This window comes from Myotis daubentonii, chromosome 17 (assembly GCF_963259705.1).
Source record: "Myotis daubentonii chromosome 17, mMyoDau2.1, whole genome shotgun sequence".
Taxonomy (NCBI): domain Eukaryota; kingdom Metazoa; phylum Chordata; class Mammalia; order Chiroptera; family Vespertilionidae; genus Myotis; species Myotis daubentonii.
Window position 1 is genome coordinate 44,593,392 of NC_081856.1, and position 25,981 is coordinate 44,619,372.

At 39.9% G+C, this 25,981-nt stretch overlaps 1 protein-coding gene across 3 annotated transcripts in view; it reads right to left on the minus strand.

Annotated features, from left to right (window-relative positions):
- Positions 1 to 25,981, minus strand: part of CPQ (carboxypeptidase Q) — a 346,153-nt gene that overhangs the window by 124,643 nt on the left and 195,529 nt on the right. For all 3 annotated transcript variants that reach the window (XM_059672154.1, XM_059672155.1, XM_059672156.1), the window contains one exon: positions 4,343 to 4,454. In XM_059672154.1, coding sequence (XP_059528137.1) covers positions 4,343 to 4,454 — 112 coding nt within the window. The remainder of the gene's footprint in view (positions 1 to 4,342; positions 4,455 to 25,981) is intronic.

Below are 25,981 nucleotides of genomic sequence, written 5' to 3' on the forward strand. Positions count from 1 at the left end.
GAATGAGGCTACAAAATTTATCATCCTTCCTTGCATAAAAACATGCTACTGACGGAGTCATGCTTACTAAGTAATAAAAGTTAACATTTAATGGTACTTGGGTTGGGTTAGGTACTGGTCTAAGTACATTATGTAAATAGATTAGTTAATTTTCTAAGCAACCCTATGAGGTAGGAACTATTAATATCAGAGATGAGAAAATTGAAGCACAGAAAGGCAAAGTAACTTGCTTAAGGTAGTCAGTTGCAGAGCTGGGATTTGAACCCTGGCAGTATGCTTTTTAAACAGTATACCATGCATTCTGCCTCTTAACACCTTTCTTCAAAAGAAATGGTAGTCTCTATTTTAGAGTTTTATTCATACATTTACAGAGGTTTTAAGAAATATGTAAGAGAGTTAAGCCCTGAATTAAGGAATGATGACTAGCCATCAAAAGCTACTGAAGTCAGAGTACTTTCAAAGCTGGAAAAGATACGTCACCTTTGCCTGGTGTTTGACATTTATCCATGCAAGTGAATCCAACTCAATTAGCAGTGATTTAGAGCCCTAAGCCAAGTACGAAAGAAGTAAGATTCAAAGCCTAGAGAAGACATAATTTTTATTCCCATCGAAAGCAGATAAAATACCCTGGAAGCTTAGAGTTGAATAGAGATGAAGAAAATGAAGCCCAGAGAGTTCAAATGACCTGCCCAAAGCTAAATAAAGTAGTTTGTAGCACAGTGACCTCAAATTCAGTTCCAATTGGTCTGGTTCTCTTTGCACTCTACCATTCTGATTCCAATCAAGGTGGCTGAACACATTGAAATAAAAATGAACTTCCAAAATACTAGTAATTATCTATGACTTATAAGGAGGAAAATGTATGATATCTCACTGCCTTATCTCTAGGACTTTAACTTCAGAGAACAAATAGCCAAGGGAATCATTTTTTTAAAAAAATAAATTTTATTGACTTTTTACAGAGAGGAAGGGAGAGAGATAGAGAGTCAGAAACATCGATGAGAGAGAAACATCTATCAGCTGCCTCCTGCACATCTCCTACTGGGAATGTGCCCGCAACCAAGGTACATGCCCATGACCGGAATCGAACCTGGGACCTTTCAGTCCGCAGGCCGACGCTCTATCCACTGAGCCAAACCGGTTTCGGCGGGAATCATTTTTAAGGGAAGGGAGAGGAGGAAAGAATTCACATATAAAGTCTTCGAGATCTTCTCTGAAGGATTGTGCATTTTCCAGTTTTATTTGCTGGACTTTATCGCTCTCAAACCTTACCCAATTCTATAAGCAGACTTTGAAATGATGTCTATATTTGTAATTATGTGTGTAGTTACATGTGTAGATCTTCAACTCAAAATAATATTGAATGTAACTTGTAACTGAAAAATAAGACTTAAGTTAAAGAAAAGAATATGATATGCTTTATATCTCTCTGTATGCCCAGATTTTGCAAAATGCTTTTACATAGTAGGCTCTCAGTAGGGTGATGATGTTAAAAGTTTAAGTATATACAACATAAGGCTTCCAGTTAGATTCCTTTCCAAAAACATGACCCTGTATTAGGTCTCCCAGAGATTTTTTTTATTAGTTTATTTTATTCATGGCCATTTTATGCCTCCCTCATCTCCAACCCACCGGGTGACATTTGGCAATGTCTGGAGACATTTTTGGATATCACAATTTTGGGGGAGATGGTGCTATGAGCATTTAGTAGGAAAAGGCCAGGGATACCTCTAAACATCCTACAACACACAGAACAGACCTCACAACAAAATCATCTGGCCCCAAATGTCAGTAGTGCCAAGGTTGGGAAATACTGGTCTATTTTAGAAGTAAAAATAAATGGATAGCAATCTTCCCATTTCTCCATTTTTAAAACACACACACACAAAACATAAATCAAAATGATACACCAAAAAATTTGCCCCAAGCAAGAGTACTGTTAAGATAAACAATTATTTAATGGGTCAATTTACAGGGCTAGAGGGGTTCATTAAAGGCTGGATAAAAAGAATAAATTTAAACACATAAATACTTAAGTAAGCAATGGAAAGCCTACACGAAAGGCACTGTTCTGACCTTTACAACATCTGAAACTGAGATTTCTCCACTGTTGTAATATGAAACATTCTGCTAATAAGGCATTTAATTCAGACACAGAACTCTCACTTCAGACTATTTCATTATTTCTAACCTCATATAAAATCCACCTTTTGGACCAGGACACAAAGAAAAAAAAATATGTTTTTTGCTTACCAATAAGCTCATATAAATAAACTGCTTTCACCATTAGCCATTCATTTTTATGTCTGCCCATCTCTTCCATGTTTAGGTTTACCTGCAAGGTCCAATATTTAAGCCTGAATTCCTTATTATGGCTAAAGGAATCATTCATTCAGCCCTATATTTCTTTCTCTGACTTCTATCGTACAAAGAAAACTGTAGCAAAGCTATCCTAACAGCCTGATAATTTCCTTGAAATGAATAAGGAATTAAAAAAGTTAAAGAGGAAGGAATGCTTCCAGATTCATATTATGGAGCCAACATTACCCTGATACCAAAACCAAACAAAGACATTATGAAAAAAATAAAAATCACCGGCAAATATTCTGGATACTACAAAGTTATCTACTAGATACTACAAAGTTACATATACTATACTCCAAAGTCACAATAATCAAAATAGTATAGTACTAGCATAAAAACAGATATATAGATCAATGTTTAGAATAGAGAGCCTATAAGTAAATCTTTGTTTATAGCTCAATTAATCTACAGCAAAGGAAGCAAGGTTATACAATGGGTAAAGACAGTCTCTTTAAAAAATGGTATTAAGAAAACTGGACAGATACAATTAAAATTATAAAATCAGACCACTATTCTTATACTATGTACAGAAATAAACTCAAAATAAATTAAAGATTAAATGTAAGACCTGAAACCATAACACTCCTAGAAGAAAACATAGGCAGTAAACTCTTTGAGAAGGTTCTTTGGAATATATTTTTGGATATGTCTCCTCGAGCAAGGGCACAAAAGAAAAAATAAACAGATGGGACTATATCAAACCAAAAAGGTTTTGCACAGCAAAGGAAATCATCAACAAAACAAAAAGACGACCTACTGCCTGGGAGAAGATATTTGAAGTGATACATCCCAAAAGGGTTAATATACAAGATATTTAAGAATTTATGTAACTTAACACCCCCCCCCCAAAAAAAATCCAATTAAAAAATGGGCAAAGAACAGTAAATAGACATTTCACCTAATAGGACATAGAGATGGCCAGCAGATAGATGACAAGATGGCCATCATTATTAATCACCAGGGAAAAGCAAATTAAATCCACAAGGAGAGATCACATTGCACCTGTTAGGATGGCTATCATCAATAAATCAACAAATAACAAGTGCTGGTAATAATGTAGGGAAAAGGGAACCCTTGTGCACTACTGAAAACTGTAGCGAAGCTCTTCTAACAGCCTGATAATTTTCCGTGGGATTGAAAATTGATGCAGCCACTATGGAAAACAGTATGGAGATTTAAAAAAAAATAGAGCTGCCATATGACCCAGGAATTATGCTTTTGGGTATGTATCCAAAGAAAACAATAACGCTAATACAAAAGATATAGGCACCCCTATGTGTTCACTGCAGCCCTAGTGGTAGCCAAAGTATGGAAGCAACATAGATGTCCAACAATAGATGAATAAAGAAAATGCGGTACACACACACACACACACACACACACACACGAATATTACTCAGCCATAAAAAAGAATTCACTCTTGTTATTTGCAACAACAAACATGGTTGGACCTAGAGTCTATTATGCCACATGAAATAAGCCAGGCAATAAAAGATAAATACAATATTATTTGTGGAATACTAAAAACAAAAGAGAAACAGAACCATAGATATAGAGAACAAGCGGATAGTTGCCAAAAGAGAGGGGGTAGGGAGATAGAAGTAAAATAAATGCGATTTTAAAAAGAGATGAACAAAGAAAAGGAAGTAGAGGGGGCTGGTGATTTTTCTTTGCATTTCGTCATAGTATCCTTACATAGTCTCTAGCTGATGTGGTTGCAGTTGCTAGGGTTTCATTTGCTTGTTCATTTTCCCCAGTGGCTGATCATAGTGGATATTTTGGTTGTCTGGCAGACACTTGAATTAAAAAAAAATTTTTAAGGGGACAAATTAGTTCTTTTCTTGGAGTCAACTAACAAAAAGCATCTCAACCTCAGGAGAATCTACAGTAACTAATCTGTTGACTATTTTGTGTGTTGAGTTAAACATGTCACCACAGAGACCCTCGCACTTTGGTTAACAACTTTCTAAATATTTACCAAGATCTTGGATAAGTGAGAGTGCTTCCCATGATATAAAGGCTCCACCACCATCATCCATGGCGCCCTGCCCAACGTCCCAGCTGTCCAGATGTCCACTGACCAGGACAACCTAGAACAAATAATAAAAAGAAAAACAAATAAGATTAAGCAGAAAAGACATAAAAGAGGAAGATTCAGAGGCATTCCAAATACAGAAATGAAACTTTTATATTGTTTCCATGTTTAATGCCTTAGAAGATCTGCGTCATTACTAGTGGAAGACTTAGTACAGAGGCCTTACACAAGAGGGTGTGAGATCATCGTGGAAGTAATAAAAGTTCTCACCTTATACCTCTCTTTATTAATATAATTTTGAATACTAAGAAAAAGTCTTATGACTGACATATGTGTGACAATTTTATTATATGACGTAAAAATGGAGCTCAAAACTTCAACCATATTTCCAACCATCCCAAATTCTCACAGATACAGGATACACATGTGTTGAATTGAATACAAATGAAAAAGTAAAAACAATAATTTATTTTTTAAATGATTGTGCTTTGTGCATTGTAAGTCACTTTACTGTGGAATAAATTGCTAAAGTTACAAACTAAATTCTAACAGAAAAACTTTTAAGAAACATTTCAATTTACATTAGCGTGAAATAATCTATACATTATATTACGTTTCAAATCATTATTAGGTTTACTTTTTTTTTTTCTGAGAATCATTAGTAATTCTCTCCAGGAAAAATAAATTCAATGGAACTACATTTTGTGGACACATTGTCCTTAAAAGTAAGTAAACTGATGTTGGGTTAGGACATCCAGTGAAAAAGTATCTTTGTCACTGGGCTGTCATCCAAAATACCCCAATGTTTCTCAATACCGACACCGTGTCAGGCGCTGTGCTTGCTTACAGGAACTAAGAGGATTCCCGACCGCAAAATGAGGAGGGCCGAGCGCAAAGACCAAGATGCCGATGGGGCATCACGTACAAAAGAATCATGTGCGAAAGAGCCGAGTGCTACAGGAAAATAACTACGCCTGCCTCAAGGAATGGAATCGCTCCACACCACAGCCTGTACACACAGAAGGTTCCTTCCCAGCCAGGGAGAAGGTGCCGTGAGAGCGTCAGCTCCCCTTCTCCGTGCCTCGAATAAAGTTTCTGCTCCACTTTATCGACCTCAGTCTCATTCTACTGGCGTGAATGGCAATGGACAGAAGGACGTTGTTTTGGGTCCCCAACCTGGAAGGGTCGGTAACATCTTGATCTCGAAACCATACAATATATAGATATCAAGTCAGATGAATTATAAATCTAAATAAAGGTGTTAGAGGAAAGCACAGAACTTGAAATAGGAAACTTTCTTAAACTGGACACATAAAGAACAAAACATAAAAGAAAAAATAATAAATTGGGACTTTTAAAATATTAGGAATACTTGCTTATCAAAAGACCCCCTTGAAAGAGTGAAAAGACAAGCCAGAGAGGAGAAGAAAGTACTTCCAACACATATATGCAACAAAGAACCCATATCCAGATTATATAGAATTCCTGTGAAACAGTAACAAAAAGGAAGTTAACTGATGGAAAAATGGACAAAATACTTGGACAGTTCACAAACATAAATATACAAATTATTAATAATCATATGAAAAGGTGCACGGGTTCATTATTATCAAAGAAATTTAAATTAAACCCCATTCAATATATATCCACCATAATGGCTAAAAAGATAAAAGGTAGAAAATGCCAAATACTGGTGAGGAGGTAGAGCAACTGGAACTTTCATACATCGCTGGTGTGAGTATAAGTACTTACAACCACTCTGAAAAACTGGCTTATCTACTAAATCTGAACATCTGCACACCCTATGACCCAGCAATGCAACCTCCATCTATAAGTCCAACAGAAACATATGTGTGTATATATACTTTCACCAAAAGAGACGAACTAGAATGTCTATAGAATATTCATAACAGCCCTCATCTCCTTCCCAGAAAGGAAACTATTTAAAGGCCTGTTAACAGCAGAATGAATGAATGATGTTGTATTAATCAATGCAACGTTGCACAACAGTAAGAATGAACAAACACAATACATGATAAATGTACCTGAATCTCATAAACGTAATGAAGAATGAAAGAAGCCAAACAAAACAATACACCATGTATAATTCCATTTGTATGAAATATAAAAACAAGCAACACAGGAGAGCGGTATCCCAAGGTGAGGAGGATTAGTGCCAGGAAGGGGCCCAAGGAGAGGTGCTGAGGTGCTGGTCACGTTCTGGCTCCTGGTCTGGGTACCGGCTGCACAGGTGTGCTCCGTTTGTAGCAGTTCATCTTGTTAAACACTTAGGATCTGTGTACTTTCTCTTAGACTATTACGCATCAATAAAAAGTTCTATAAAAAGAATAAGTTCAACAGAGTGATGTCTATGTACAGCATGTAATGAGTAAATCAAAGGTAAACAAATCTTGATGATTAATGAAAAACCCATGACTTTGGGAAAGCAGGATTTGGGGTGGAAATATCCGGGTGACCGCTTGCACTGCCTGCTTCTCTGAGCAGCTGCACGCTCTCCTGTTGACTCTGTGTCCACAGACAGACCCAGCCCACGATGACTTCATCGTAGTCACAAACAAGTGCAATGCCCCAGACTCACAAATGGCCATGTAATGAACCCAAATGGATTGTTCTCAGGAAAAAATGAAAAAATATATTGCAATAGCAGGAAACTCTGATTCAGAAAGTGGTGCAATCCCATGTGGAATGAACATCAGTCAACATTCTCACCACTCTCAGAACCAAGTTCCCAGTGAAGTTAAAGCTCCAGTGGATAAACAGTGTCAAAATGTATTTTAATAACCTTTTTCTCAGATAACATGTAAGAGTAACTAAATCAAGGCAGCTCTATGTTATCCTCCAGATTGCCTTCAGAATAACTGAGGTTGCTTTTAATCATATTTCTATGTGTTTTCAGAAATGCCTCCATTCTCCAATCCAGAATTCCTACTTACACTAATAATTAAAATACAGGGGAAATGGTTTTGAATAATAGGAAATTCAACGATATCCTATAGGACAAAGTCTTTGGCAGTGTTATGGGAGAATGATCACAAACTATAATAATAAAAACATAGTATGCTAATTAGACCAGACATCCTTCTGGACGACCTTCCTGGACAAAGCTCGGGTCCCAGGTGCCTGCCGGTGGCCAGAGGGAAGCCTGGGTCCCAGATGCCAGAGGGAAGCCGGTGCTGGCAGCCAGGGGAAGGAAGGCCTACTCTTGCATGAATTTCGTGCATCGGGCCTCTAGTTTGGATTATAAGAGCTTGTTTTAATATAATTTTTGAAATCAGAAAAAAATTGGGGGCTACCATGAGAGAGTAGGTGTAATTTTAATATTATTTGATTTAAAAACAGTAATGACAGAAAGCTACTTCTAATTCAGGAGAATTTTTAATTAACTTGATTTTTTCTTTTTTTTAAATTTAAGTATTTTTTAAAAAATTGATTTGAGAGGAAAGGAGAGGGTGGGGAGAGAGAAACATCAATGATGAGAGAGAATCATTGATTGGCTGCCTTCTGCATGCCCCACACTGGGGATTGAGCCCACAACCTAGGCATATGGCCTGACCGGGGATAGAACTGTGACCACCTGGTTCATAGATCGATGCTCAACCACTGAGCTATGCCAGCCAGGCCTGAACTTGAATTTTTGTTACCATAAGAGCAGCTCCTACATTCACTTAGAAAACAGTAGTGCACGAGGTCATATTCAGCATGGTGCCTGACTAGCATGTCTCATGCAAACTCACAAGGATAACCCAGTAAAACATGCCAACTCACCATGGCTTATGTCAGGGCCAAGCAGATATGAACAGTAATTATAATATATTTGCATCTGATTTAAACAGCCAAAAAACAAGACCATGCCCAGAGATAACTATCCCGTGGTTTTATATTTGGCTTTTGTGATGTTTTGTTTTCTTTGCAGCTTCTTCATTCTCTTAGTCTCATTTTATTTGGTGTATTTTAAGAGGTAACGGAGTAAGTGTTTGGGCTACAAAGTTCAAGGCATTTCCAGACACAGGAAATCCCCAATCAAATTTGCAACAACAAAAATAATTAAGAGTTAAAAAATATGACCTACAAAAAGAGGGGGAAATCTTTCATTATTTAGCCTCAGAGAAGAAGCCAAGAAGTGATGTAATAATGGGCTTCAGCAATGATAGGCCCTCTGTGGAGGATAGGAACAGCAGACAAGAAAGCAAAGGAACCAGGTCTGAGCTGCAGCAATGAGCATTAGAAACATATAGATGATAGAGAATTTTCTAATGGCGGCCTTGGTAGAAGTTAAAAGAGTGTTAACAGGGGGAAAGGCTATGGGAAATTCCTTTCCTTGGAGGGTTTCTAAAATAGACTACAGTCTTTGGTCTTAGATGGAAAGCTAACATAGACGGGATAAATAAAATCTTTCAAGGTTACATCTAGTCCAATATTCTGTGGCTGTTTTCAAGAATTCTTTTCCTATTCTAACCACTTAAAAGGAGGAACTTGTGCTTTGAAAAGTCTTCATGACCGTAACAGACTGACTCTGAGCATCTCCTATATACCCTGGCTGCCAAGATCTTCCCAAAATTTAGGATCCAAAAATGGGTGGGAAGGCACTTCTCAAGAAATTCATATTTTTGTAATCCCCGTCAAAGACAACAAGGCGTTCAGAGGGCATTTGCTGAATGTATTGTGCCATTGCCCAGCACAGTCAAAAGGGACTATGTTTGAACAAATACTGTCCTCCACAATGAACAGACTAGGTGGTCTACAGAATAAAGCTAGGCCCCTGACACACAGGATTCAGACACAACACGGCAAACATCTGAGCTCCTCTTGACTGGATTCTTATCTTCAAGCTTTGTTTAGTGAAGCTGTTGGATGTTGATAGCTTGTGGGACGTAGACTTCTTTCACAAGAAAATGGGCCATCTGTGCCAGTGCTCACACATCACCACGGCTGCTCCTAAAAGGAGCTGTTTCATTCCAGACTGTCCCCTCCTTACTGGTGACTGGCTTCATAAAAGGGAGACCATTACTGTTTCTGGCTGAAGTCTGAGTACATTACTAGATAGATATCTTAGGATAAAACAAGAAGAGTCTAATTTATCGGTGGCTCAGAAAAACCAGCACATAGGTAGATTTATAAGATATGATTGCAGTGTATTTGGAAGAAATGGCTGAAATTTATTGAACATTGACTTGTGGGTAGTGGTACAGCAGAGAATGCCTATGGAAGGAAATCATTCTGATTAAATGGAGTTGTTTGGATTTCATCCAGAAGTCATGACTGGTTGCAACTGGAGATGATAGTCTTTTAAATGAAAGAATCATGCTTCTGAATTACTTCTCCTCTGGCCTAAGCAACCACAGGACAAGTTGTCTCACTTGAAAGGATGGGAGGAGCAGAGAATTGAATTACAACATTGCATTTTAACTTCCTCCGGGGAAGAAAGGGAGATGAAAAGCTTAGCTAACTTCTAGCTCAATAATGATCATCTTTCCCATGGTTAAATCCAAGGATGGTACAGTGCACAGCTATAACTTCTCCTTTTTGACAACCATTCACTCATCCTTACGTTCCAGGGATGGTGTGTAGAATTTAAAAAAAAAAAAAGATAGAAGCACTTGGTATTCTACAGACTCTTTCATGGTTCAATTTATACAAGATTTTATTTTTGACATTTAGGTTTACAAGCTAAAGGATTCTTCTTGACTCCTAATGGTTTTTAAAATCCCAGAAGCCTATGCAGCTTAGAGTACTGTTTTTTGATGCTTGTTTGTCTATTGATTGTGAAGATATTCACAATTAGTTAACCTTCTGTGATGTGCTGAATGTGCTCTATAGAAGTCAGCAAGATCAGCTAAAAGCCTCTGTTTTTACATTCTTCTGCAGCCCCCAGTTCTAGACCCTATTTGATGTACTAGCAGATAAAAACTAAACAGGCCAGAGCTCATCTATTCAAGTGAGTGCTGTCACTTTGAAAAGCACAGTCCCTGGGAAGCTATACACCAATTCCTCCTTTACCATCAATTCCCATTTTTAAAAGCCAAATTAGTGTGAATGAGTATATGAATTTAATACTATATAGTTTTTCCTTAATAGAAAAAAATTTGTGTCCTGGTTAGTGTGGCTCAGTTGGTTGGAATGTCATCATCCCATGCACTGGAAGGTCACAGGTTTGATTCCTGGTCAGAGCACATACCTAGGTTGAGGGTTTCATCCCCAGATGGGACATATAGGGGAGGCAACCAATCGATGTCTCTTCTCTTCTCTTCTCTTCTCTTCTCTTCTCTTCTCTTCTCTTCTCTTCTCTTCTCTTCTCTTCTCTTCTCTTCTCTTCTCTTCTCCCCTCCCCTCCCCTCCCCTCCCCTCCCCTCCCCTCCCCTCCCCTCCCCTCCCCTCCCCTCCCCTCCCCTCCCCTCCCCTCCCCTCCCCTCCCCTCCCCTCCCCTCCCCTCCCCTCCCCTCTTCTCTTCTCTTCTCTTCTCTTCTCTTCTTTCTCTTTCCTCCTTCTCCTCCTTCTCCTTCTTTCTCTTTCTCTCTCTCTCTCTCTCTCTCTCTCTCTCTCTCTCTCTCTCTCTCTCCCTTCATCCTCTCTAAAATCAATAAAAAAGAAGAAATATGTTTTGAGGGTGGGGGACTTTTTAGTTACTTTGTGAATGATTAGGAAATGGAGGAAAAAGGAAGGGATGGAGAGAGAGATAGAAGGAGACAGGGAGAGATGGGAGCAAAAACGATGACTAGTACAAGAAGAGGAGATGAAGTAGAAGACAAAGCAGAAGGGAGAAGGATTGCAAAGCAGCTTTGGGAAAGCACAGGAATGAAAGAGAGAGCAAACCCAGGTCGAGTTGTGAGTCCAGGCTGTGTCAGGTTGCTGAGGTTCACATAGCAAAATTGTTTCTCCATGTTCTGATGTGTGCTAGTTTGATGGCATCATGGATGTTGCTATAATTAGGTGAACTGAGATGTGGGGAGGAGTTTTTGAGAAATACAACCAAGCTATGATAGCCTGCATAGTTTCAATAAAGTCACCTACAGTATTTCTACCTCAAATATCCAAGTTATTCTGTTGGCTCCTGCCAGCCATGGCCCTGGACCACAATGGTAATGGGGAATCAGAAGTCAACCATCCCAAGTCTCAAGATGTGGCAATGAATTTTAGGGTAACTCTGTGGCTTTTTATGATATCAACAATAGAAGACAACTTTAATTTTGATGCATAAATTATAGTTTAAACAAAAGACAGTCAAGTGGTATTACTCACAACCCTAATAGGGGACTTTCCAATAATGCAATTTTAGCTTCAAGACAGTGTCAAGAAGCCAAGCTTACTCTGACAGGCTATGTCTGCACAACAGCAGGCTTGCTGTCCAATCACAGCACTTCCTGGTCTTTAATCTTCTCTTCCTATCTGACGTCACACACTCTCTATCAGCCAGTTCATTTCAGCTATTAATCTCTGTGTTCAGACTAGGAAAACGCCAAATATCCATTGATATATTTTCTTTTAGGAAGGGGATAAAGCAAATATTGAACATTTTCTTGCATTTGTACTATTCTGCCCACAAACCCAAATTCTGTCTCATATTTTAACTGGAATTTACATGTCATAGAAATTAAAAAAGCCAGAATAGACATCTCAACTACTATTGTACTTAATACAAATGCTATGAGAGCTAGGGAAAGGGTATATTATGTATATATACCCAAAATATATTTTCCTTTCCATTGAAAATATATTAAATTGAAGCTTATCTTCAATATTCACAATCAAATAACACTCGCATGAAGAAAAGTGACAATTATATTCCCACAAGAATCAAAAGCTACTAATATCAAAAAGATGGTTAACCTTATGAGATGTATGCATCACAACTCAAAAACAAGAGTCTGAAAGTTATTCTATTTTCTAAGTCCAAAGCAACCTCGGAGCATGATCATGCTTTGTGCAGGACAGAAAACTTATCTGCTGGACAAAATGAAACAAAAATTGGCCCTAGAGATTGAGAGTCCATGAGAAATTACTGTGAAAAACAAAATAATTCTCAGCCATAAAAAAAAGGAATAAAATCTTACCATTTGTGACAGCATAGATAGGTGTAGAGAGTACCATGCCAAGTGAAATAAATCACTCAGAGAAAGACAAAAATCATCTGATTTCACTCACAGGTGGAATCTAAAGAATAGCATAAGTTAATAAACGAAATAGACACTGACTTGTAGATACAGAGAATAACAGACGGATGGTTGCCAGAGGGGAGGGTGGATGGGGGGCTGGGTGAAAAAGGCAAAGGGATTAAGAAGTACAAATTGGTAGTTACAAAACAGTCACAGGGATGGAAAGTGCAGCACAGGGAACATAGTCAGTAATATTGTAATAAGTATGTATGGTGCCAGGTGGGTACTGGAAACATCTGGGGGACCACTTTGAAAAGTATATGATTGTCTAACACTATGCTCTACACCCGAAACTCATTCAAAATAATAATGAATGCAAACTGTAATTGAAAAACTAAAAAAAGAACATAATGAATACATAAGGTAATTTTTAGGACTTTAACAGAGACCACAAAAGAGAATGGATTAGCTTTCCTCTTTCTACATGAAATTAATTAGAATAAAAGAACATCATGGAAAAAAACTGCTCACTTTTTCCATCAATGGATATTGTGACATTATTGTCACATTGTGGGCTTCAGGGTTTTTTTAAATATATTTTTATTGATTTCAGAGAGGAAGGGAGAGGGAGGGGGGAAGAGAGAGAGACAGACAGACAGACAGACAGACAGACATCAATGACGAGAGAGAATCATTGATCGGCTGCCTCCTGCATGCCCCACACTGGCGATCAAGCCCGCAACCTGGACTTGTGCCCTTGACCAGAATCAAAAACCCAGGACCCTTTAGTCCACAGCCGACGCTCTATCCACTGAGCCAAACTGGCTAGGGCTGGCTTCAGTTTTTTCATGTCAGCATTCATGAGGTCATCCATGTTCCCTTAAATATTTTGTCTTGTCATGAGATTATATTTTGATCAGTTAAATAAATGTTGGTTGTAGCCATATGTTTTGTATACACCTTGGGAAAACTTTAAAAAAAAAAAAAGAAAAAGAAAAAGGAACAAAGAAGAAAAGGAGAGAATAAGGAAGACTATTTTCCCCTCATAGTGTATTTTCTGAAGAAACAAAAATGCACAGAAAAACAAGTGTTTAGTTGTATTTATTAGCCCAAAGAGTATATTTAACAGGCTATAGAATTAGAGCAAGATTAAAAGAAGTACAAGCCTCAAAGTACAATTCTCACTAAATTATATTTCTCACTAAATTCTGAATGTTAGCACTTGCTGTCAGCCCTGGTTCAATCTTGTTCAACATTTCCATTACTTTGGAGACATGCTTATGAATTTAAGATGATAAAAATATAAGATGAATCATTAATATGTTGGACCAAATAATCAAGTTTCTAAAATATTCTGAAGCAGAAATAGCTTATAACCAACAAGATAATTCAGCAGGAATAAACACGAAGGCGCACACTGCACGTTGAGGTGGTAGGTGGGTAGCAGTTCATCTGGGGACCAGCAGAAAACTCAGGTGGGCCTAAGAATATTGAACTACAGCGTGTTTCAGCTACAGAAAAAGCTAACAAAATTTTAGGGTTTGTCGATAAAAATATGGGGTCCTGATTATGAGAAGTAATACTCCCAATTTAATTAATCAAACACTTTTTTCCTTCAAAATCCATCCAGATACCTAAGGAGACCTTCTGGAAAACAGACTGGTCAGAGAAGAGCTGTCGGGATTTTACAGTGTCTGGAAATAGCACTGTTTGAAGAGCAAGTGCTATGTTTACCCTGGAGAAGACAGGGCTCCGTAGGCTAGATGCTTCCTATACAAGAGGAATAAATGTTCCTTCTGGGTATAAGCAGGCCAGTGAGGGAGGGTATGTGCAGGGAGCTTTCAGCTCAGTGGAAAATAAATCTGGTAGGTCCAGAAAGGGACCAGTATTCCTCAGAGGAATAAGCTGCCAAACACTAGCAGTGTTCAAGCAAAAACAAAAGGAACATCTGTTAGGTAGAGAAAGGGTATCTCACCGGAGCTGGGAATAGGAGCTGAGCTTGATAAGCTCCAAGGATACGGCTGATGTGAAGATTCGATGTTTCTAAAAGGAAAAGCAGGCTTCTCTTGGCCATTATTCAGTGAGAAGGAACTGTTCATGCTTTCCTGGAACACTAGATGGCTTCTAAGCTATCAACTTTTATTATCATGTTTTTTTCTTCAACTTGATCCAAAATAAGAAATTTAAATTGTATTGCTAATAATTTATTCTTAAGGAAATCTGCCATTGTAAACAGGACTTTTTGTGACTTTAAATTTGCCTTCTTGCCCTGGCCGGTTTGGCTCAGGTGTTAGCAGTGTTGTCTTGGACACCAAAAGGTTGTGAGTTTGATTCCTGGTCAGGATACATACCTAGGTTTCGGGTTTGATCCCTGGCCCTGGTCAGGGCACTGTAGGAGGCAACTGATCGATGTTTCTCTCTCTCTCTCTCTCTCTCTCTCTCTCTCTCTCTCTCTCTCTCTTTCTCTTTCCCTCCCTTCAAACCTCCCTCCTTTTCCCTCTCTCTAAAAATCAATGAAAAATATTCTCGGGTGAGGATTTAAAAAAAAATTGCTTCCTTAAATTGAATTCATGCTGTATCAACGTTCACTGACACCCAGGGGTATGCTGTGGGAGGGCACAATAATATAGGGGTGGACTTCACAACCATAGTTTCCTTTGATAGTTCACAATGGACTGTCATGTCTGCATTTGCTTAAATGTTCTCAAGGTTATTTTTAGTTTTTTGCATCCAAGTTAAAAAAATCCCATGTGTTTATTACCTACCACATGGTACTTCCCTTTATCTGCCCTAAGGTTGCCTTCTAAAGTACATAATACATTAATAATCATGACTGTAGACATTTTTTCCTTTGCAGGGTGAAGATTGCTGTGCTCATTATAATAGCCTCCATACCATTGTGATATCTCCTTCTGAACTTTCTTTAATTCCACTAGATTTTGGAAATACAGCAATCAAGTTTGTAATGTATAAGTACCATAATTATTTTGTTTATTATATAGAAACTGTAACCACCTTCCTGCCAGTTCCCAGAATTTACTTGATCTCTTTAATTATATAGAATTACATAAATTAAGAAATTTACAATGACTCTGGATTCCTTCTCAGGCTCCTACATCCTCACCCAATTACAGCCAGAATTAGGAGTTAAGAGATGATGGCCAATGGTCTCCTTTTACACAGAGGAGCAGAGTGATTTGTCCAAATGGCAGGGCCTGAAAACAGACCCCAGAGCTCCTGACCCACACTGCCTGCTTCATAGAAAAGTGGTGCAGGGACTACTTTTGATTGCTTTTCTCTAATGCATCACCTCGACTATGCTAAACATCAATCTGCAATTTTTTGCCTACACACAGAGTCCAATGAGTTTTTCAGCAATATCCCTATCTGCTTGACAGGGGCAAGTTGTTTAACCTCTCTAAACCTTGCTTCCCTATCTGTAAAATAGGGATAATAATACAAACCTACCTTTAAAGTGTTTTTGTGAGAATTAAATGAGATGCCTTTATGTACGGATCACTGTCATTGTCCCTGGCACAGAGCCTGAACTCCTGAACTGGTCACTGTTATTGATGACATCATCATTACTTTGAGATGACCTCAAACTTTACAGACAATTCTCTCTAGGAAAGACTCACTTGGGAAGTTGATGAGCATAAGTAGATTGCATATGGACTGCTTTAATAGGCACAGGCTCAGGGTACTCTACACTGCCAGTTTGAATTAGTGGGAGAATCAGTCACAGCACGTGGTATTTAGGAATATGACAAATACTTTTAAAATGTTGTTTGGAGAGCCTAACTTAAAACAGCATGAACTCATTCCATTAGAAAACATCCATATGCTAGGAAATAGCTAAGTTATAGTTTCATTTCTATAGCAGGTTGCAAAGGGGAAAAATTTTTAGCTCAAGTAATCACTAACATACAGATTTTTAAATAACTCTGCAGTTACTAGGTAACCAGGTAGTGCTGGGTGAAAATGAAGTCAGGTGTTTGAACTAAAGCTTCCCATGCATCTGAGGTGAGTTTTGTCCTGACAATGGCTAATCTAATTAAGGATTCCACTGTCATTCGCATTCACAGAGGTGGTAAGACTGGGCACAGAATGACTCTCTCCCTTGGTGTGCTCTGAATATATAGAGGGAGTCCAGAATATGGTCCTGGAGAAAGCATCAAAAGTCCTGCATGGAGAAAGGAGAAGCTTAAACCAGGAACAAAAGCAAATCCTGACATCACATTTGAGCTTAATCTCTGTAGAGACGGTATAAAGATTTGCAAGAATAGGATGGAAAAGAGCAAGTATCAATTTTTTATGCTATCGTAGACAAATGTGTGTTGTTATTTAAAGATCAAAGAAAAAAAATAAATGGCCTATCAAAGGAGCATTGTTTCATCTCTTCCAACTCTCTACTCCAACAATTTATGAATTTTAATCTCCATATGTTTCTTCAGTAAACTGCAATCTGGTAGGGCATGTTTCAACCTTGTCTTTGTTCCTCTTCTTGCAAGAGTCGTTAAGACCATGGGCTTTAGCGGAGGGCACACCAGGATTTGAAGTCTACCTCTTCTGCTTCCCAGGAACCTTCAGCTACTTGGGCTCTTTGAGCTTCCAATTCCATGTATCAAAAAACAGACGTTAACAACTGCCCACAGTGGTGGCATAACAATTGCCAGGAAAGAGCCTAATGCTACTGCCTGGTGCCCAGTGCAGGCTCAGTCTGTCTACTTTTCTAATCCATCTCAGCATTTAATGACATGTTTTACTGTTATCAGAATGCCCAGTGGATACGGTGTATGTTCACAGTAGAAGTGGCTTTCTCGGTGGGTAATTTTCAAGCAGTTATGAGGAGCAAAGAATGCACTGCCCTGGCGGTAGGGGGCTGGGAGGAGAGGTAGCATGCAGAGTTTGAAAATAAGAAGTCTTCCATCCCTGCTCTGATGCACTTCTACTAGGGGTAGGTCAGCATGACGCCTTCCAACCCACCCCTCTGCTGAGAAACACAGGACTGGAAGATTCCTCATGACGCCAGACTGGGGGATACCTATCGACAGAGACCTTTATATTATCTTCATATGTATTTGTCACGAGACTTGAAATATAGTCAAGAATCAACTTGAGTTGATTTGTTTCTGCGTAGTAATAAGATGTGACTTAGAATCAAGCAAGTTCAGTTCCTTAAAGAAAATATTTCTTTTTGTGATCAATGCAAAATTAAAACAAATTTCCACTAATTTCTTTGACCTTTACACGTTTAGTCATAAAAAGCCCATTAAAAAAGTTTATCCTCAACTACTATATAATGCAGTGACGGCGAACCTTTTGAGCTCGGCGTGCCAGCATTTTGAAAAACCCTAACTTAACTTTTGTGCCGTGTCACATATAGAAATTTTTTGATATTTGCAACCATAGTAAAACAAAGACTTATATTTTTGATATTTATTTTATATATTTAAATGCCATTTAACAAAGAAAAATCAACCAAAAAAATGAGTTCACGTGTCACCTCTGACACACGTGTCATAGGTTCATCATCACTGATAAAATGTAACTCCCTTTCTCTCAGTAATGAGCGCGAACAATGTGTATAATTTTAAAAGATTAACCTTTTAATGTGTCTTCAAAGTTTAGAACCATACAGAACTACCAACAAGAAATTAGGACCAGAGATAAAATAATGTTTAGAAGTTGATAATTAGATCTCTGGTCAACGTGGTACAGTGAATTTGCACCTTTATGGGAGGCCTCCTCTGTCCCAAACATGTGTAATTAGAGATGAAATATAAAAGGTGAAAATCAAAAGGTTGTAGTTTGGCTCAAAAAAACAGATAAACATCTCTGTGGACTAGAAGTAGATTCGAATCACAAAGTAGTGAATGGGTCTGAAGCCAGGAGACCTGCAGGACTCCAGGTCTAGAAGCCAGCACTAACTGCTGGGCATTTTGCTCCTACAGGCCAAGAGGATCTAACCACCTCACTGCAAATAGGGAGACCTGAGCCAGACTAACTGTCTGGAAGCAAGCAAGGGCATTGGGCTCAGGACAGGAGGCTAAAAGCAAAATCACATGCCAAGAGGCACAGCTTTATAAAAAGTTTGAGCCTTTAGAGGAGAAATGGACATGAATCAGAACCAGGCTCTGAAACTAGCCACCCGCTGGCTTTGTAACAATATGCAATCCTTGTTATTGCCATTGGTAAGGTTGTGTGATACAACACAATAAAACCTTGGTTGTGGACTGGCAGTGTTGCAGGCCAGGTGAAAGCAATCAGAAAACCCCTAGAGAGAGAACAGTGAGCCCAGAGGGAGAGAAAACAATACAAACAATAACACAAACTCAATTTGAACACATCCTGCTCAAAATGAGTCAGCAAACCAAAATTCCAAAACACATGAAGACATGCGTTGCTAAAAATGTCAACAAAATCAACAACTTGAATAAAAACTCTACTCCAGCTTAGATTAATTTTATGGAAAGACTAACATTTCAGAAATAATGATTAGGGTGATCAAAGAAATAATTTTCTAGAAAAAGAAAAATTACCAAAATTGACTTAAGAACAAATAAAAAACTTGGAAAATAAGAACACATTAAGAAATTCAATAAAAAATCAGAAAGTATTCTCTTTCCTTCTCACAGACACACAAACTAAGCCACTAGACCAGGGGTGGGCAAACTTTTTGACTCGAGGGCCACAGTGAGTTCTTAAACTGGACCGGAGGGCCGGAACAGAAGCATGGATGGAGTGTTTGTGTGAACTAATATAAATTCAAAATAAACATCCTATCTAATAAAAGAGAAAAATGGTAATTGGCATACGACGATACCCTTTTCATTGGCTAATCAGGGCTATATGCAAATTAACTGCCAACTAAGATTGGAAGTTAACTGCCAACAAGATGGGGGCTAATTTGCATATGTAGGCACAATGCAGGGAGGCGAAAGGGAAAGCAGGAAGAAGCCCCCTGCCACTGACAGTGATCAGAAACCCAGGGGGTAGCTAAGAGCTGGGGGGCAGGGCAAAGGCAGCCCTGGGGCCGCCTTTGCCCTGCCCCCAAGCCATGATCGGAGAATCAGGCGCCTTTGCCGCCCTGGCCAGTGATAGCAAGAAGTAGGGGTGGAGCCAGCGATGGGAGCTGGGCACGGTTGAAGCTGGCAGTCCCAGGAGCTAGGGGTCCCTTGCCTGGGCCTAAAGCGGAGCTCACGATCGCGGGGCCGCTGTAGCTGCGGGTCCCCGCTTCCCGGGCCGGACGCCTCAGCCAGAGGCGTTAGGCCTGGGCAGGGGCGGAGCCTGCAACCACGGGGAGCTGGGGGTCCCCTGCCCAGGCCTGACACCTCTGCCGGAGGCCTCAGGCCTGGTCAAGGGGCCGATCCGGTGACTGGTGATTGGAGGGTGATGAGGGTCAACTCCTCTGGCCGAGGCATCAGGCCTGGGTGGGGGGCAGAGCCAGGGATTGGGGGGATATGATGGTCCCCTTGCCCAGGCCTGAAGCCTGGGTCAGAGGCATCAGGCTTGGGCGGGGGGTGGAGCAAGTGATCAGAGGGAGATGGGGGTCCCCCGCCCAGGCATGATTCCTGGGCCAGAGGCCTCAGGCCTGGGCGGGGGCCAGAGCCAGTGATCGGGGGGAGATGGGGGTCCCCTGTTTAAGCCTGACACCTCTGGCGGAGGCGTCAGGCCTGGGCAAGGGGCTGATCAGGCGATCGGAGGGTGATGGGGGTCTACGCCTCTGGCCAAGGCATCAGGCCTGGGCAAGGGGCAGAGCCAGCAATCGGAGGGGTCTGGGGGTCCCCTGCCCAGGCCTGACGCCTGGGCCAGAGGCATCAGGCCTGGGCTGGGGGCAGAACCAGTGATGGCGGGAAATGAGGGTCCCCTGCCCAGGCCTGACGCCTCTGTCAGAGGCGTCAGGCCTGGCCAAGGGGCCGATCCTGCGATTAGAGGGTGATGGGGGTCAACGCCTGAGGGCTCCCAGTATGTGAGAGGGGGCAGACTGGGCTGAGGGACACTCCCCCCCCACACACACACCCAGTGCACGAATTTCGTGCAGCGGGCCCCTAGTCATTACATAAAAGGGTACAGTCTCTCTTTTTTTAGTTTTATTCATTTCAAACGGGCCAGATCCAGCCCGCAGGCTGTAGTTTGCCCACGGCTGCACTAGACTCAAAAGGTTTTACAAAATTTAAAGGAATATATAATTCTCAAACTAAGCCAACTCATTTATTAAGGTATTACCTTGATACCAAAACAAGAACAGTAAATTTTAGACCAATATTATTTATAAATAAAACATAAAATCATTAAACACGAGGCAAAACCTTCTCCAACTTCAATAAAGAAATAAAATTAGAAAACAGACAATAAAGGTAAAAAGGGGGCTATGATTCCAAAGTCAATTAGATAATGTATCATCATAAAGTACTTTCATCATTCTGCAAAAAGCAAACATAAAACCAAACATTATCTTATGTTTGGTCCAAAATGTGAAATATATGTTAGTGATTCTCTATGAAAATATAAAATCCACCACAATTCTGATTATACATATGGAGGGTTCTGTAGGCTCATTTATGTGGGCATGGCATTTTCAGCTCGCTGCCTAAAAGTTAAAAAATTATGTTCAGCAGAAAATGAGCACACTCATTCCTTTACTCCTGCTTTACTACCCACGTCTATAAAGCCTAGTAGGACTGTACCTAGCACCTAAGTTTATTTATATTTACTTTATATATATGCTATTGCACTGTCAGTGAAATACTTAATCTTAAAAACCAAGACAACAATAATAAATTAGAAGTGTAGGACTGTGTTGCATTCTGCCTTCTGCACCAGACAGGTGCCCTGGAGTAGTAAGTGCCTGCTCTGCCCACAGGCTCCTCCTTAAGAGGAAAGAAGCCTCAGGAATTCTTTCTGCATAGAATTGGTGAGGCTCATTACATGTATGTCAAGAGAAACCAGCTCTGCTACCATGGTTACAAATAATTATACCAAAATCAGCTCCTAAGCCAAAGTAACATGGATAATCAGACATGAGGGAAGTTTACCTTTTACCTGGCTTGGCCCCAAAACCTCAAGAGGTGTGAGTTCATTGGATGACGGTAAGCTTGGGAAACACAGAGCAGGCCACAGGAAAGGGAGGGTCTCCTATACCCTCTGGAGTTCATCTTGGTTCTTCTTTAAGCCTAGTCTATAAGGCAGTCTTTAAAGTACAGGGACTGGTAATTACTACAAGCCTATAAAGAAGATTATGTACCTGCCACCCACATGCCCTTGTATGCTTACATTGCATCACTATATCCCAGGTTACCCGGGACCGTATCCCATCCCCTTTATGCTCCCCCACCATACTCTCTCTTCTCTCTCTCTCTCCCAGAATTTCCAAAATATTTTACCCATGCATTCAGTAAGATTTATCTAACATCTATGTGCCAGATACCACTCTGTGTATGTGTTGGGGGTAGAGTAATGATCTTGATGGCCAAGGCCTCTGTTCTTCTGAACTTACATTCTGATCGAGAACAGGGAATGACCAGGTGAAAAAAGATTACTCCAAGCACATTTAAAATAAAAAATACAAATTAAATTAATTCACTTTCAAAAAGGTGACAGAATGGTGAGAAAAAGTCCTCTTCAAGAAAGTAAAGTTTGGTTTGAAACCTGAATGCTAATAGCTGCATTTGAAGGTCTGGGAAAGAGAGCTCAAGCCATAGGAAACAGCTGGTACAAAGGCCCAGAGGTCAGAATTAAACAGAGTGCTTAAGCCTTTCTTTACGACAACCTATACGTATTAAGCAGAATAGTGAATCAGAAAGACTCATTTAGGAAGTACCAGAAATATACTGGTTTAATTTAAATTTAGGAATCATAGATGGGAGTGCTAATTTAGGAGACTAAAAAAATTACTAAATGCTCATAAACAGATCCATCTGGGAATGTTGATAATAATTCCTTTTCAAGTAGTGAAATGCACCAAATTAAATTTTGTCCAAGAAAAAGTCAATATAGCAAACTAAGATGTGTTTTATAGAATTACTAGAGGCCTGGTGCACAAATTCGTGCACAGGTGGGGGCCACGGGAAGTTGGCCGGCCAGCTCTGCCCCCAATCAGGGGCGGGGCCAGCCAGGAAGAGGGGCCATGGGAGGTTGGCCAGCCACAGTGTGTGTCATAGCGAGTGGTTGTTCCGGTCATTCCAGTTGTTTAGCTTTTATATATATAGATTTTTCTAATAATAGAAAGTCATCAAATGATTTTGTTTTGGAAATGAAAGTAATACAAAGATGTAATTGTCATGGAAGTTCTATAGAAAAGAACACAAGGGGAAGGATCATTTTTTGAAAAAAACCTACCTATTAGGAAAAATTGGGGAGGCGATGAGCACTGAAGATAAAATCAGAGGAGGAAGTGGACAACCAGAAGATGGAAACAGATAACATCTTTTTACAAAGTCAATTGGAAAGCCAACATCATGGAAAGCAGCCCTGATGAGGGCCTATGTGGCACAGGTAGTGTCACCTGGTCAACATGCACCCAGGACTCTTAAGTGCATGAAATGAGCAGCCACTGCTCAAGGCATCACCCGGAAGTCACTTTGGATGACTACAATTCACAGGTCACCAGTGATGGGCTAAGAGTAAACTCAGGGAATACCCGGATGGAGACCTTCCTCAACATGAGGTCACAGTTTAGGAGCATATTATGGACATCAGCGGAGGAAGAATTGCTACAGGCAGGTAGGATGGAATGGGGATGAGTAAACAAGATAATGAGGAGGTTGCTTTTTGTGTCTTCTCAAAAACTGAATATAGTACCATTCTGACAGATTATCTTACAGGAACGGACAATAAGCTCCTCCAATTGCAAATCTAACTTGAAAGAGGTGCTAAATTGGATATAAGTGCAAAAAATAACCATGCTGCTGGGTACTCTTTCATCTTGAGAAAAAAACATGCTGAAGCAAATAATTTCTAGAAAGGAGCATTCTGATTAAATCAATTTCCTGGTTGGATACATTAAGTTTTTTAAATATAGTTGTCAATCTTTCTTACAGATATCAGCTAAGATCAATGGAACTGAGCAGAGAGCTCTAAAGCAGATCTGGGTATAGGTGCACAAAATAATTAAGTGTATTATTTAAAAATGCTTCAGAACAATTGATAAAAATTCAAAATGAGATAAACCTAAATTTAAATATGTTTTTCCAACATCCTCATGGATCTCCCCATATCCACTTGGGAGACGTCTGTTCTCTCTGCCAATACTGATCCTTGCTGGGCTGCAGCCATGACCTCCAGGAGGGCAGGGCCCCTGGCTGCCTTGCTCGTCATCCAATCTCCAGTGCCTTATAGTACTCAAGGCACTGCCTAGGAGCTGACACTGGACACAGGAGATATAAGCTTCTCCATTAGCTTTAAGCAATCTATTCTGTGACCTCTGGGGGTGATGAAGAGGGGACTGAAAAGAGCTTCTCCACCCTGTGAGAGAATGACAAGCTCTGGGGCATAAAGTGAGTCTCTTAGCCTAAAACAATTGCTGAAAGTGAAGGACAATATTTTTAATATTCTCTAGGAAATACAATCTAATAAAAAGAGGAATGTGCCCAGCAGGCATGGCTCATTGGTTTAGCATCAACCCATGAATCAGGAGGTCACAGTTTGATTCTCGATCAGGGCACAAGCCTGGGTTGCAGGCTCAACCCTGGGTGGGGGCATGCAGAAAGCAACCAATCAATGATTCTCTCTCATCATTGATGTTTCTATCTCTTTCTCCCTCTCCCTTCCTCTATGAAATACACACACACACACACACACACACACACACACACACACACACATATATATATTTTAAAAGAGGAATTCAATTCAAGGTATTTCCACACTATTCATGCCCCTGGACAAACTTTTAAAGTTGAAGAGTAAATATGCAAACAGTATAGCCTTTTAGAAATACAACTGTATAAGAAGAGTGTACTGGAAAGCTGCTCAAATGTTCTAAAACAATAAGCAGCTTGACATTTTTCAAACAAATATTTTAAAGCTCAGTTCCACATGTGCACTGGAAATTAATGTCATTTGTTCAACAGTAATAGACCGCATTCATATTCACTCTCGTACATTGAATTATGTATTTGCTGATTTCATTAGACCTTCAAAAGTTTGCAGCTCGTTGACATATGAAAAATTCCACATCCCTAAAAGAGGAAATTTTGTACCAGTTAAAAAAATTTTTTTTTTATAAAACCACTCCTCAGAAAAAACCGGGAAAGCATGGGTCTCTGTTCCTTACTATCACTAGTTACATATCCAAGCTTTTATTACCTAAGGATATATTAACAAAGAAACAGAGCAGGTGGTCATGAACAAACCTGAGAACATGATGGACAACACTGGGGACTCCGACAACTGCCTGGAGGGGATTTTGTAGGGAAGCCTAGAAACTAGGCTTGTCACTCAAAGGCCAGCATGAAAGTTAATGAGACCACCTTTGCACTTTTGCTGGTGGACCAGGGGACAGTTTTGCCATAGACAGGATTCTGGGATTCTGCACTAAGCAATGTCAATTGTCTTCCTTTCTTTTCTTTCCAGAACACTAAAAAAAAAATCCTCACAAGGAATTCTATCAGGACTAACATAACAGTAGGGCTATGAAATTCTAGGGAAATTGAAGCCAGCCTTTTAATATGCTTTAAAAAGCTATCTGAATCAGGAAAAACTTCTTGACCATGCCAGAAACATGTTATGATCAATGTGGGTTAAATTAGGGCTCCCATAATTGTGACAGTAATTTCTACAATGAGATCTTTAACAACTACTAATGTACAAAACCTTCCAGCCTAAAAGGTTTAGTGACACAAATAACTATTACATTGTCAAATCCTGAGTGACAATGAAAATCCTACAATTAACCCCATTATGCATTAAAGGCTACAGCTACCATGCCTAGATCCGTTTCTAAAAAACGTCAACAACCCTTCTCACAAGTGGTTGTGTTGTAGCTCTAAATGGCCTTCATGTCTTTATTTCCTTGTTTTCAAAAGAAGGCTTCTTCAGATTTTTAGTTTATTCAATAGTTTCTTTTTAACTTATACAAACCAAGATGTCCAGACTAGTATTTTTTTAGTTATACAAGTTACTTAGCTTTCTTGTGTCTTATTTTCTTATCTATAAAAGAGAATAATAATAATGGTGTAAATTATGTGGGACAAGGCCTGGCCCATGGTTGTCAATTATAAATTACTAGGGGCCCGGTGCACGAAATTCGTGCACTGGGTGTGTGTGTGTGGGGGGGGGGTGTCCCTCAGCCCAGCCTGCCCCCTCTCATATACTGGGAGCCCTCAGGCGTTGACCCCCATCACCCTCCAATCACAGGATCGGCCCCTTGCCCAGGCCTGATGCCTCTGGCCTAGGCGTCCAGCCCGGGCAGCGGGGACCTGCAGCTGCAGCGGCCCCACGATCGTGGGCTTCGCTTTAGGCCCAGGCA